Below are 16096 nucleotides of genomic sequence, written 5' to 3'. Positions count from 1 at the left end.
TGATCATAGATTTCTTGGCAACTTTCATGAAAATATCTCAAAATTTAAAGTTAATTATCAAATAATTTAGATATTCAAGAATGCATATCAAATAATGTTTTCCATTTAAAATGCTAAAAGTTGTCCATCCTCTGATACTTATTTCTAAGCAATTTTAAGCTACAATTAATTCAAAGGATGGCTGACTGGATCACCACCACTCTACTGTTTTATTAAATCATGTATCAAGCAGTTTGATTCTGCACAGCTAAACAACAGCTCATGTTCAGAAAACTAGCAATTGGATTGCAAGTAGCTCATCCATGACCAAAACTAAACTCTGAACTTTGAAATAAATCATCTTGAATTCAGAGCAACATATTAGGCAAATGTGATACAAATTTGGAGGTATGTAGCTATAACTGCCTATTACAATCCAGAATGTTTTTTTCCACTTCACAGCTATCTCAGTAATAATAGGTTTTAGCTGAAAAAACAAATTAACAGAGCTGGACAAACTCCTGGATACAAAAGTTCTCTAGTGCTACTGGAGAAATATTAGCTGCATTTACCATCTGTGAATGAATGATAATGCTTGTTGTGTACAGTCCTCAGAGGGATTTTTGCAAGGTTTAATTAATCTTTTAATGTGTTTTGTAGATTAAACATCCAATAAGAGCACAGCTAACTATTCAGTTTAGGAAAAGTAGCTCCTAAAACAAAACGAAGAAACAATAATTGCAATATCACTACACAGAAGCAATAAAATTATAAAATTATATACATAAACCCTGTGTAATAGTTAATTTGCAGTTTTTAATGAAAATCCCACTGATTTCCACATTTTCGGTACTTTGAAAGCATCTTTCCCTAAGTTTTCAGGAATAATTTAGAAGTCAGGCCTAGTCCTGGATCTTTTCCAAAGCCTGGAATCATCAACTTTCTTCTCAAGAGAAGAAATTATATTCTTGACAAAACATGTTCTTGACCTCAGAGCAAGAAGACTCTCTCAATTCCTTCTATATGAGAAAAGTACCTATTACCTTCAGTGAGACTGGTAAAAATCAGGGTTTTTTTCCTGATAAACCTCAAGAGAAGGCTGGATTTCAAAGAATGAGTCTTGGAAACAGAAATTCTACCTGCCAAGCTGGTATGAGACACTTGACGTAAGATTGTCATGCCATGAACAAGATCTTCCAGTCTGCTTGACCACCTAATACTGCATCTGATCTATTTCACCATGATAAACAGTGACTGAGGGCTCTGTTCTCTGCAGGGTGTACACTAGGAAAGAATGCATTTAATGCCATTTGAAATGCTGTGTCCTGCTATGAGCTGGATTCACTGATGTTAGAATTACCACTGGGAGAGACATTGAGTCTTCCAGCATTGTAATGGATGACGAACAGAGGATTTCCCCCTCTGCCTAATTCTTAATCAGCACATGGCAGCATGAAATCTTGTACTAATGAAGCATAAACCCATGGCAATTCCTTAACTCTCAGCATAAAGGTGAAGATCTTCCAACATATTAATTGGAACCTGGGCTCTTTCTAATCCTGGTCATATTCTATTTAGTTCTACTACATAATTTTAGAATGATTACCTTATATTTTCAGTGTCTCAGAGTAAAAGGAAAAACCTAACTCCACAGAGACTGTTGGAGGTAAGACAGGTAAAAAGACAGGCAGCAAAAATCAGTCTGCCTTTATGTATCTTATAAATTTAATTCATAAATTTTTAGAAACATTTTTTTTGCATTTAAGGGGACTAATTACTATTAGACTTCTTAAAAAATGTTTAAACCCTGCCCCCCCACCCCCAAAAAGGGACATGTTAAAAATATTTGAGGGAGTAAAACATTAATTATTGAACCTCATTAGGCTAGCAAGCAAAAAAGAGGCAAGAGAACAATTTCAGAGAGAGAGAGAAAGAGATATTACTGTAGAATACTCAATAGCCTGGACTACAAAGAACTGCCAAAGAAACAAAGAAAATTTAAAGTTTTCTTCCAGCTCCTAACTCCTGTCATGCAGGCAGCACAATGTCCATTTATCACTTTTCAGATTGAAACAATCCAAAAGCAGCACAGGGTTTAATCACAAGGGAGCCAGCAGCATCACCTTGGAAAGTGACGATGAAAGGGAGCAATGAAGACTTAAATAAAAGCAAGTCAAGAGGGCTGAAGAGCAGTTACCCAAAGTATAATTCAAGAAACTCATATCATGTCCAAATGGAAAAAACAGAAAGGATAATAAATTGTGGCAGGCTTAGTGTAAAAAAACCAGAAAGACTGGCCCAGGAGGAACAACCAGCAAAACATATGGAAACTACTAATAAATCTCCCCTCAAATATTTCCAGGGATGGATTCCTCCTAGATGTTTTGCAGTATGAAGGGATCAGCACAGCAGGAACATGTAAAGAAAACAAGGCAATTACTGAGGATCTAAATGACTTATTTGAATTGATGTTCAGTACAGTTTCCCACACTGAAATAGTCAGTGACCATGACCAGCTATGGGAAATGGCACAGTATGCTAGAATGGAACTTAGACTCTGAGCAGAAGTGAATAATCACTTCCCTCAAACTGCAGGTGACATTCTCAATTCTACAGCTGAGTATGTTGAACATCGTTGTTGCAAGTGAGACTTGCTGACTCATATTCAGACAAGAACTATCTGCAGACTTCCTGCAGTAAAATTCCTCCCATCACCCAGGTAATGGCCTTAAGACACTAAAACATTATCAGCTCCTCTCTCCACCCCTGAGGATCACAGCCACAACAGCCACCTGTTGGACTTTGTACCACTGATCATGACCTTCTTAAACCAGGAATCTAGCCAGTTTTCTACTCACATCTCACTGCTTTGGCTTTAAGGGTACTATGAAAGGTCTTGCTAGAATCAAGGTAAGAAATAGCAATTGATTTCCTCTTATCCCCAGCATTATCCATCTGATTAGAGGAGAATGTCCAGGCAAAGTGTCCCAAATCACTTTTTGATTCTCCATGTCCCAAATCACTTTTTGATTATCCGTGCATCTGGACAGTTTCTGGGAGAGCTGGTTCCATAATCTTGATGGCAGAAAGAGGCAGAGGACACTGAAGATTCCTGGATCGTCTTCCTTCTCCCTTTCTGAAGATAGCTCTGACATTTTACATTTCTCCAGTCATAGGGAGCTTTTCCCAAATGTCATGAATTTGTGAAGATCATTGTGACTAGCATCTCTCTGCTTGTTTCGCCTCTCACAGCTAGAGGGCTGCTCAGGAAGGATCACCAAATGATGAAAGATCCAGGACTGATGCCCCCCAACACCCACTGAAAGGATGCAAAGGCATCCCAGGAGATGTAGGTGTGCATATGCTGCATCAAACGTGCTAGGAATGCTGCTCTCCTGGATTCTTATGTACTACTTCAGATTTGTAAGTTAGGCTTGCAAGTTACTGTTGTGCTATAGTAAATACTTAACCTATATGGATTCTTCACCAAATTGCTTGACTTAAGTGATCAGTTAAGTTAAATGCTGTTAAATTAAAGTGCTGCAAGAGGATAGGAAATGTCATTGATACTAAGTATTTGTAAAACAAAAGGAATTCTCCGTGGAAAATAACACCCTTCTGCTGCATGAATTTCATGGAGAGATTCAGCTCAGAAAAGATTTTCTTCTAGAAAAATGTTTCTAAGGGCAGTTCCATGAGGTTTTCATTTCATTATATTATTTTATGGTAAGTAGTAGTACTTTTTATTAGCCATCTACAATTTTATGACAGCTGCAGCCTCCTAGCATTACTTTTTAAAGAAAATTAATTTTATCTACCAATTTTAAATGGAAAAGATCACTGCAAAAGAATAATAATAAAACAAACAAACAAAACCAAACAACTAAACAAAAAAACCACCCAAACCATTCACACCTGCTAATTAACTTTTCATCAAAATATTTTTCATACTTGTAACCCACTTAGTACCCAAGACTGCTCCAGTTTAGAAAGAGGAATTTTCTACCTATCAATTTAAAAAATAGAACAGTACCTCTTTGCATTTGAACACATCATATGCAAGAGAGAGAGAGAAATAAAAGGTTACTCAGGCAAGCACTCCCAGCATTCTTTGCACTATTTGAAAGACTGTTTTCTAAAGTTAAAGGTAAATTGTGCATTCCTAATGCAGAAGAAATACTTGTCTCAGCTCATTGAACTAAAGCCATTGTTCAATAAGGCTTCACCTATACAAATACACAGTTCACATAACACTGAAGGTCAAAAGAGATGAGATCAATCTGAATTTCAGAGGTCAAATTCACCAAATACTTATTTTTATGTAGTAATTCTGAATACTAATGCCAAAACACATAAGAATACACAATACATACTCTGGAAATGTTCCTTATATTTTTTCCATTCCTAACATTTAATTCCCAGAAACTGTTTTAAGACAAGTTAAGTTCTATAACTTAAAGAAAAAATAATCAAAACCACAGAATATCAAGCACAGAAAAGGTATAACATGGATTTATGTATATAATGAAAAATATTTATAGAATAATCTACAGTCAAAAAATAGTGCTGGAAGTATCACATGTAAGCTGGAAAAGGCATGATGGAGTTCTGCTGTGCCATCCTGGATATTTTCTACATAGAAACTATTTATGACTGAGTAGAATTCAATGCATATTACTAATATTCTAATACTGTGTGTTTCCTTTGCATGTGATTTTTCTCCTTGAAAACATCTCTTAAATTCTAGTTTTCATTTCACAACAGAATCCTTTCTTTTAATAAACATGCAAACCCCTCTTGATTAATAAAACACTATCAATCAGTGACATTGGGAGAGTGACTATGCAATTACTGTAGAATCCACAGAGCAGCAATGCTTCTGAGCTTTATAAAGTCTTTCAGGTGTCCTCAGGCTACAATTCATGGAATTCCACTAGCTTTATACAGGAACTTTCTGAAAGTTTGCTCCTGTCAGCAATCACCATTCACTCTTTACAAGCAGGAATATCTAATACACCAGTTTATAAGTATTAATCTTGATGGTTGTTTTTCTAAAGGACAGTCTTCCTGGAGGCAATCTAGTGGTGCTTGTAGTTACCCAGGAGAACCAGAGGAATGCAGAAATTACAGAAGTTACATCAAGAGGTAAACAAAGGCCACATACACACCATTCCCTCATCATATTCAGTTTAATTCACTTAAATAGACTTTATACTATTATGGTCTTGTAGGTCATGCAGACATGAAAAAGCAAACACCTTCACAGTTATACAAAACTGAAGTATAAATGTGTTTCTGACTTTGGTCCCAGGTGCAACTATGCTGGTTTTATACTTCTTGACCTTAGGAGGCCATTGTCAATTACAAATAGTCCAGGTGCTGGCAGCCATCACACCTATAAGACAAATTCCTTCAGGGATGGGGAAGACAAGATTGTTTTATCTTTTAGGGGCCAAATAAATCCTGAATTATCACCTGGAACCACAAAAGTTCAAAGTTAAAAAAAGGAGTCAAGGACAGAGCAGTAACCAGCATCCATTTTGATTTGGATTATACTTGTATTTAGTTACATTTACTGTGTTTGAGGGTTGTGGGTTGGCAGGGCTGGCAACAAGCCCCATCCATAAACCAGTTCACTCCCCATGGGACAGGGGAGAAAAGTACAAGAGTGACAAAACTTATGTGTTAAAATAGACAGTGAAATCACTCACCAGTTATTCCTGCAGGCAAAACAGACTCAGTTCAGGGCATTTAAGTTCATTTATTGCCAAATAACAAAAGGTGAATTTAAATACTGACTTAAATATTGAGAAACAAAAAATTACACGTAAATATTTAGGGAAAAACAACTTTCTTCTCAAAATACCAGGTCCAACTTCACTTCCAGGCTTATTTCACTTTATATACCTTGCTTTACCTGTTCTTCTTTTTCCCTTTTTCATTCCAGTCACCTCTCCTCACTCTTTGCTGCCTCAAGTTCCACCCAGTCCCTTCAGCCAGGCAAAGACATATGGTGTCAGTGCTTAGTGATTTCTCACTTCAGGTAAATTAAAATGCAAGCAGAAACTTGGAATAGAAGCTACTCTTTTTTTTTTAAAAAAAAAAAAAAAAAGTAAATTTAAAATTTAGATTTATTGTGTCTGAATTCTGAAACTGCCAAACAAATACAGTAATTTTTATGAGCATTAAGCTGGCAGCAGATTTTTTTTAGGTTTCTCTATTATATAGAGCCTCTATTATAAAGGGCATATTAGCCCTAAAAATATTCCTTCTACACTCATTTGTGTAGTTAAAGTTGGAAGCCTAGCATTTGTCACTCTTAAAACTTTCCCAAAAAATTAGGATGTTTCATCACTTAATCAAAATTTAATTTGCATGCAAACAATCCAATTATTTCGGTCATTTTCTACACTATCCTTCATGGAGATATTTCTTCAAATTAGGACACCTTGCTGTACAACAATAACTTTAAACAGCATTATTTAAAGAAACATTCAGAATGTCTCATCTGTGTTTGCTCCCTGCACACACTGATTAGTGAAAGGGGGTCAATTTTCCTGTTGTGTTTTGTTTGGTTTTTCTTCTCCAGAATTCAATGCAATTTTCAGTCCTGTATTTTCCAGACAGGGTCATTTCTGCTTACAAAATTTTTAATCCCCTGACTGCTTTTGAGCATCTGGGTCCAAGAATATACTCTGGGCACATTCTAACAAGTGTGCACTTAGACGTGAAATCTGACCATAAAAACCACAAAGGACCCATGGAGATTTCTGACTGGAAAAGTTAAGAAAAAGGGCAACAAATTACAGTTTGCTGTGACTTTAATTATCTTGCCTTGAGCACAAGCAATGCTATGCAGCCATGTAGGAAGGCAGATCGATGATTGCTGTTTGTCCATTGCAGCTCTGGAGTCATAGGTGTGTCAAAGTCAGGGAGGCTGTCACAGCAAAACATTATAATAATGAGGGATTTCAATTACTCTCATTTAAACTGTGTAAGTATTAAACAGCAAGTAATGGAGAGATTTGATTATTTTTTAGACATCATTTGACAGTGATTCTTGGAGAAGGCATTCAACAAATACACAAGAGCAAAAGTGAATTTTCATCATGTTCAGAGCTGCATTGCAGGCTTTGCATAAAAAAATACTAGGAACCACTTCATATGGCCTTAACATACTCAAATTCAACATAATTGATGATATTCCATTTTGGGCATTGATACAACTATTTCTATTAATTCCACTGTTATATTTAAGTGACTTTGTGACAAGAGACATCTTTGATTCCAATGCTGAAGTCTTAATCATTTAAAAAAAAAATTAAGTATTTTCTACATGAATATCATATAGAAATATTAAATATTCATAACATCTTTGAAAATTCTTGAAAGTTTTCTATTTATTTAAGGAAAGCCATGTAGTCATAGCATAGCACAGTCAAGCACATTTCCACAGTGCAAACAAGTACTATTTTCATGAAGGAGGAAGAAATGGCCAGAAAACATACTGGAGAGCAACTATCCTTGTCCACTATCCGTGCACACCAGCTTTGTTCCCTTGCTGCTTGGTCATTAACAAGTAATTTCAAGAGCATCAGTCCACTTGCTCCACAGTCAGTTTATTTCAAGCAGTACAAGTGATTCACACTATTTTCTCTCTGCTTATCACTGTATACCTTTAAAACATACTGTGCTAAAAAAGCACTTCAGTTTGCTCTTTAAGCACTCCCTCCACTCACATTCAGAACACTGCTTTAGTTATGGCTCACACATTTTCCACTTATTTCAGGCTGATTTTTTTATGGAGCAACTTAAGCTGCTTAGCAGAGCAATCCCTACAGATCACACATCTCAAAAATATTGTTCACACAAGATATAACACACTTTACTGATACAAACCTCATTAATTCAAAGCATTTTTTCCTATATTGATATTCTTGCACTAAATAATGTATCAATACATTTTATGGTAAGTGGAAGAATCAGAACTAGCAGAATATTATCTACAATATTATCAGAACTAGCAGAATATTATCTACAAGCTTCCTGCAAGATGCTATGCAAAAGAAAAATCTCCCAACAAATTGAAGTAAACTATAAGGAAAATGGAATGCACCCTCTTTGAATAATTTCATAACAACTCTAACAAAACATGTCACTGTCTTGGTTGGATTCCAGATGGAAATTGTGGAAGAAATTATCCTGTAATCATTTTATAAAACAGTTACTTCCTATCTACCAAAAATGAAATACGTGTTCTAATTTTTAAGTCAAGATTCTCTTGTGGCAATCATGTTTCCCCTGTTTCTTTACACCAAGCTTCCAGAAAGTAATTGGGATAAAACCCACTGCTCATTAAGGCACCAGTTAAAAAACTAACAGATGGAAATGGGAAAAAAAAAAAAATAGAGGAAAACAGTTTTACAGGAATGTAGAAAAAGTTTTTTCTTTTTTTGCAAAGTAAATAATTCCCAGAAAGACCAAAAACTGAATAAGCCCACCATCCTCTATGAAGATTATGATAATACAGCTTCTTTCTCTTTTAACAGTGAATGTCAAGGCTGAAAATATTTTTAAAATAACAGAAAAAATAAGCAAGTAACTCTTTCAAGTTTCTGAGGTCCTGTTCTCCATACACTTTCATTTTAATATATTAAGAATGCAAAAACTGCCTGAGGGTAGGTGATTCTTTTTTCTACTTCCAGATTCAATCATTTCAAGCATTACTATGTGTTCTCTTTGGAACCAGTAGAAAATAAAAATCACTGTAAATAAAAGAGAAAATTCTTCTCTTAAGTTGTTTTTTTGGTTTTTTGTGGGGTTTTTTTTCTGATCAGATTTCTGTACAGAAAATCACTACAGTGCCCAAAATGTCTTGTCTTCAGGATAAACAGAGACACACCGAGATAAGGAAATTAATTTAGGCTTTAGATACGTTGTCTTCTTATAGAAGAATGTCAACTGAAGATGAAAATCATTATAGAGGGAATTATCTCTCTTAGGGTCCTTATAAAAAATTTTATCTCAAGAAAAGTCATGATAAAGGTTACGATACATCTCACAAAGTTGGATTTATGCACACAAATTAGTTCAGACTTGCTCAGAGTCAGAGCCAAAAAAATAACTTTAGAAACTCAAAGATTTGGGTCTTCTATGACTATATATCCTAAGAAGTCAGCTCAGAGATCAAATTATGATCTAAAAATTATTATATTAATTAAAAAACCACAAAGTTTCAGAGGAATTTCTTCCTTTTATTTGTTTTCTACAGGCTTCAACTCAAAACTGTTTCTTCCACCACCTGGTAGATAAAACATGTTTCAAATGACTTTCAGATAACCAGAACCAGAAGGATGAAGTCCAGCATTTCCACTTGGGGCACAATGACTGACCTTTCACATAACAGGGGGTTAATGGGAGAAGCCTGCCTGAAAGCAAGTATAAATCACTAATACTTATTATTGCCCATTCTATTCCAAATCCAAGATTGTAATCAAATTTCCCCAATTAACATGGTTCAATTCTAACAGGTAAATATCTTAATCATCCTGCCATTTGTGACCTAAACAAAAATACAGAAGTTTTAAGATACCTCTAGGAGTTTGTCCCTCAAATTAGTAATTCCTTTAGCAGCTGTCCAAATCAATAACAGACAAACCAGAGTATCTTCACATTGGAATATGGGCTATGGGACTTTTAAATAGAGCAAATTCTTTACCATAACAAAAACGAAAAACAAAAAAACAAAAACAAACAAAAAACCAAGAAAAAAAGGATATTAAGATATGAAATTTGGGACAGGGCTTATTAATTTAAATCAAAATTCTCCTCTAGAATTTTTAGAGTATTAATCTCCAAGTGTCAACCTCCCATACCCCAAAGGTCTCTACACAAAATATCTCTACTTTCAAAAAGCCTTTTTATTTTTATTTTTAATTATAGATATATTTGTACAAGTATCACAGTGCTGAAGATATTGATTATGGAACATTTTTGTAATAACTGGTATTTTAAGACTGAAGCATTGTAGTTTGTTCTGGGCCTATTCTTAGTCAGAAGACCCCCTTACTTACAATAAGTAGAATAAAACTTCTTCTAACAGATAAATCTCCTCGCTTCAACTAAAGTTTATTTAAAATATAATACAGAAACTTTCTTGCCTAGGCAAATACAATGTTTTTGCATCTTTTTTAAATTATCATGAGACAAAATATCCAATAAAGAAACATGCATTGCTGTGCACCAGCACAAACTCAACAGAATATATTCTGAGCATTTACGTAATAATCCTTCTTCTTCCTTTGTGATTTTAAGAGGGGCAAAACTAATTTCATTCTCTGTGTTGATGCATCAGATAAAATAATGCTGTTATAAATGATCTCTTCTCAGTGGTCTTCCATCAGTGATTGTTTTGAGCAACCAACGATTATGTACCCAGTCCCAAAGGGCTTCATTCATTAAATTACAGTTAAAAAAAGCATGCTTAATTCTAGCCTAAAGCAGGAATTATGGACATATCAAGTAAGTCCCAGCATAAAATACACATGAGAAATTTGGCAAAGAAAAAAAACACTAGACTGAACACTGATACTAGTATTTGAACCTTATTTTTTAACATTCTTAGAGAAGAGATTTATCTAGAAAAAAAAAAATAATGCTAAACTACAGTATTATTAGTGACAGAGAAAACTACACACACTGTGGAAACCTACTTGATTGTTAGAGTAGACCAACTACAACAATTTGCCAGTGTCCTGAGGCACTGTAATTATAAAATACTAACATGGAAAAATTATTTTATTTTACCAAGCTTTTTATAACAACAAACCAAACAAACCTCCACAACAAAACAACAGAAGAAAAAAAGAACCACCCCATAAAAAAGAAAAAAAAAGAAAAAAAGAAAGAAAAAGCAAGGGAGAGAACTGTAAATTATCAGTTGAAAGACCATGCAACAAGGAAGAAATGGTCTGCTTAAGCAAGACCAGGAGGCTACTTATAGAAGCAGTATTTAGATGTAAAGAAAAGAAGCATTCAGACTATTGCTTTTTCTGAAGTCTCTCTACGCTTGGGGGTGCAAGGTGGTTGTGTGCTAAAATCCAAAGCTTTTGAAAATCAAAAAATTGTCAAAAAACAGGCTCACAGCACAAACACCTCTGTGCTCTTTACAGTATCTACTGTAAAGATATTTAGGTATCCACCCATTCTGCTTCTTCTCACCTTGGAAGAAGCTGGACAGGAGATCTAGCTAAAAAATGACAAGACATTCCAGTACCTCATCCAAAATTCTCTCAGCATCATGTGAAGAACAACAGCTGTGATCAGTGATGCTTATCAATTAAATAACATTGTTACAAGCTCAGACATAGTTTTACAGAAACACATAGTGGTATGTCTCAATCACATCACCACTAAAAATCCAAGATGAATATGACAATCAGCTGGAAATATGAGAATAACCATTCTCTGCTCATTATACTATTACTACCCCTACTTTTATTCATAAAACATTTTATAGGTTTCACCATTGTTAGATTCTCCACATATTTTTACACTGCTCTCATTTCTATGCATTTATACTTAGCTAACCATCACTGAACTACTTACAATAGCAGCTGCAATGCAAGGTTACTACACAGCTCTATAATTCTAAGTTCAGTACCTGATATTATAAGCTGCACACCCTTCTTAACTGAAAGTTTTACAATTTCTTTCGTAGCATATGTGCCCTGCTCCAAAGTAAATTACACCTATTTTTGGTTTTCCCACTGATAAGAGAAAAGGCCTATTTTGTCCTTGAGTCTCTTAATGCAGTACCCTTCAAGCCATTTATTTCCATGGAAATCTGTAAAAGTTACTGATTGTTGAGTCATCTATTGTTAACTCAATTGCTCACAGATCAAAGAAACAGTACTAAATCTACTCACAAATATGGAAGATAAAGTGGGGTTAGATGGTGTCTAGTGAATTTACTACTTTTGTTGACTATTTTCATTTGCTTAAGACTGCAAAGAAAAAGCAGAACTTTCACCTTAACACTGGGTAAAGAAATGCAGTTTAATCTTGAGGGCAAATATTTGACAAAAGAAAGCACAGAGTAAAATATTGCAATAATATAGATGAAACTAGCAAGCATTTGGAAAATGTATGTATTGCAAGTTCATTCATATGAAAGTTCACCCTTACTATTAGTTTTGAAGGTATTTTGCTAGACCTGCTCTCATCCTGCAGCACAGGATGAGCACACACATCTGTGCTACAAACTAAAGACAAAGCTCCTGATGTAACTTGATGGAGTGTCCAGAAAAAGAGCTGAAATTTGTGCTGATAAACAGTAAAGCAAAAGTAAAACTGTTTTGATGTTAATGCTGCACTTTTAATTGTGATTCCTGTAGACTTTCCTCTTATTTAACCAAAACTATTCCCGGCTTTAAAAACCAAAAGGAGCCTTAAGAAAACAAGACATTTTAATTTTATTTTTTAATCATTATAAGATGGTTAGGAAATTTCTCATAATCCCTTGGAATAAGACATATCAGCAAGGGTATTAAAATGAACTGAAAACCAGTACTAGAAATGTATACAACTACTGAGTGAAGACATGGTTAACAACATCATGAACTACAGAGCTGAGAGATTTTCCCCCCCTTTTTTTTTGTGCTCCAATATGGTAGGATCCATTACTGTTGAGATACAGAAATATAGGAAGTTAAGATCAAACAAAAAAGTTTTCAAATGAAAAACTGTCCGAGTCTCATTATCACTTACTAATGGTGACAAAAACTCATGTCATCAGTGAAAATTAAGGAAAAATATGGAAAATACGATTGGGATGGATTAAATGAGTTTTTTTTAATCAGGCTACACAAAGTATAAGAAACTGGATAATTACTTTACCTAAAAAGGACAGCAGAAATTATATAACTTCTTAGCCTATTTATTATCGGGCTAGCACAAACAAGCACAAGGCCCAGGAAAGTGACAGCAGGGAAAAGTTTAAATGTCTGTCTGGTGTTCATTACTTAGTACTTTTGCAATGTAGAGTATGAAAGATAACAAGAGGAAAATACAAGATCAGTTGGAGGAAATTGGTAGATGTTAGAAGGTTTTATTTAGAAGAAAGTTGTTAAAGACCTATATATTAGTGGGCAAGATTCAAAAGAAAAAAATGTTTTTGCAAATAGGTTTTTTCTGGCCAAAGTATCCTAATGTGATTCCTAATGACCTCCTGTTGTATTTATAATCATACAGGTAAGATATTTTAAGTCTTGGTAATGCTATCTGTGATCCTTTCAAATAATAAATTTTGCTATTTTGCTTTGCTTGCTCAAAACTAGTATTTGTTGCCAAATATTAGTTACCCAAACCAGATTGTTTATATATTGATTTCTTGTCAGATTTATATGGGAAAGCTAGTATATGGAAATTTTTTTCCCCAGTTGTGTGTATTTTTTTGGTTTTTTTTTGTTTGTTTTCTAAATATTAAAAATAAAACCGCTTGTTTTGATACAACTAAGAAAAAATTCTGACTTCATTCAATCAAAAAGACCACAAATATGTAGAGTTGGAAGGGACTCAAAGAGATCACTGAACCCAATTGCCTGCTCCTTGCAGGACTTCCTAAACCCTGATAGAATAAAAGTGTTCCTAATAGCCAGTATAAGTAAGGACAATAGCAAAAAAATTGTCATCTCTGCATGAATCCAAAAACAATCCAGGTTCCAAAAATTGAAACAACATAGCTTTTACAAGACATATCTAGACATAAATGATCTTCACCACTTTGATGACTGAAATGGAGATCGAATTCTGAAAAATGTTTTAAAAGCTGATGACAGGATAGATTTGAAGTATCAACAACCTTAGTATTAAACTGACTATTTCTCCTGGGACAGATTTTAAATATCAGCAACCTCAGAAACAAACCAACTTCATATATGACCTAGCAAACCAGTTTGGCTGAGTCTAAATATTTACTTCTAAAAACCTGATTTTTAAGACAGATTCCCAAGACATCTCCTTCAACACATATCAATCATCAGTAATTTCAGAACACAAATAACCCCAAAGCCTTTATTTTTTGACTACTACATTGGTTGTAGAAAAGTAGGCCTTTACTGAATAGTGGCTTCCTTTCTACTTCATAGTTTCAGAATTGAGACAGCAGACATTTAATGAAAAAAAACTTAATTTTAAAGTGTTCACAAGTTACTCATTTGCTGTTTTGACAGGTATTAAATTACATGAAACTAATTTCACCACTGCATACTCCCTTTTATTGTAATACATTACCATTTTGCAGCCAGAGAAGAGAGTCTTGTTAAACAATATGGTGTTAGGAGATATTTGAGTACCTAATTGGGAAACTTGATAAATACACAATGTAAAATTACAGAAAGAATAGTCTAGAACCTTCAAATAAGATTTCTCCCTTGCATGCATACCAGAAATTCTGGTTTTTAATCAAGAGATAAATTTACTATTACAAACATAACAGTTGTAGCTCCTCATATTCATGCTTTTAAATAGGTACAAAATGTACTTGTACTTTGGAAATGTTTCCAGAGGGGAAAAAAGAAATAGGTGGCTAGCACTGTGACTTACAACACTGAATAGCAAATAATTACAGCAGACATTTGGAAAACCACCAACGTTTAAGAGTTTTTCAGTTGTTGGCTAAACAACTGCAAGTATCTTTGCCAAAACCAGAATAAAATGTCTAATCAGAAGTGACTCTTGTGTAGAGAAAATAACTAATTCACTAATCTGTTTTAAGAAGAAAGTTTAACCAATTATAGAAAACACTGTGACTACATCGATTCAGTTGCACAACTCAGTTTTCAATTCCAATCTCATTCAGAGTTTACAAGCTCAATCCCATGCTTTAGCAAGTAGAAAAGTTCTTCTTCCTTCAGTGGTTCAGCAAACTTTTAGAAATTAAAGAGTTTACTAGGCAAGAAATGCTGTGCCATTCAACTACATATATTTTCAATATTTCTTCTATGGAAATACTTGAGTTTCAAGGTTATTAGTTAACAATTGAGACATGTCTAAATAAATTTAAACATTAAGAGACTCAACGCTATCTTTAAATTCATTTTCGCATTTTGTTAAATACTAGTTCTTCCCATGAAAAACTCACCATGAGTGAGTCACTGAAAACAGCACAAAGAAATAGGAAACTTTATTTATAAGTGGCTTAATAGGAAACTTCATGAAAATACAGTAAAGGTATCATTGTATGAAAAAAAGCGTGTGTGTGTGTATACATACATACCCATATAATACAATGGCTATTCCAATTGCCATGGAGTAAAGAACATTTTAGGAATATCCTCTGAGGGAGAATTACTAGTCTGTCAACAATGCAGAAACTATGTCAGAGAATATATAGAAATGTGTGAAATTCAAGTGAACATGTGAAAAACAAGGAACCTTTAAAACATGACTGTTTAAGGATGTATAAAAGGTAGTCAAGGTAAAACAGGTAATCCTATTACAGCTAAGATTAAATGAAAATTGTATGAGACATGTCATCCTGATAAAATTTCAATATACAGAGAAATATATGTAATATTTAAAAATATGAGTAGCTAGAATTTGTATACATGTTTTGGATATACATTAAAAGGAAATTTGAACTCAAGATCTTTCCAGAAGATATAAAAGCAGCAGATGCTCTAAACCTTCAAAACAGAAATCAACAGCTTTCTTAGATGCCTCCAATTCAGCTCATGCTCACTAAAACTCTGGTCCCAAAGCAAAAAAAAATTGCTTTAGAGCATGTACATATAGGCAGCTTTATGTTATTTCAATAGAGCACAAGTTAGAACTAAAAGTAAAGGATTTTGCTTCAACTTATAATTTATCTCACAAAATGTTAAATTCTTGTGCCAAAAAAATTCAAATACATTTATCATCAAATGCATAGCAATTTTTTTTTTTTAACTTAAAAAAAACAAACACCAAACAACATAATTTCTACTAACCTTCAGGATCAAGGAGTTTCTCTATTCCCAGGTGTTTCCTGGCTATGTTGAATGCATGGTCTAATCGTTGTACAGGTGACTGCTTGGAAACAACAGCGTTCCATTCAAATAGGTCTGGTCTAAAGCAA

At 34.2% G+C, this 16096-nt stretch overlaps 1 protein-coding gene across 9 annotated transcripts in view; it reads right to left on the bottom strand.

The window, feature by feature from the left end:
• The window catches only part of DMD (dystrophin), a 1137330-nt gene that overhangs the window by 743014 nt on the left and 378220 nt on the right, over positions 1-16096 (bottom strand). For all 9 annotated transcript variants that reach the window (XM_088068904.1, XM_088068916.1, XM_088068923.1 and 6 more), the window contains one exon: positions 15969-16087. In XM_088068904.1, coding sequence (XP_087925030.1) covers positions 15969-16087 — 119 coding nt within the window. The remainder of the gene's footprint in view (positions 1-15968; positions 16088-16096) is intronic.

This window comes from Pseudopodoces humilis, chromosome 2 (assembly GCF_049639895.1).
Source record: "Pseudopodoces humilis isolate 2021_Gansu_Grassland_sample_001 chromosome 2, ASM4963989v1, whole genome shotgun sequence".
NCBI classification, from domain to species: Eukaryota; Metazoa; Chordata; class Aves; order Passeriformes; family Paridae; genus Pseudopodoces; species Pseudopodoces humilis.
Note: the sequence above shows the minus strand (reverse complement) of the source record. Positions and strands in the feature narration are given on the sequence as shown.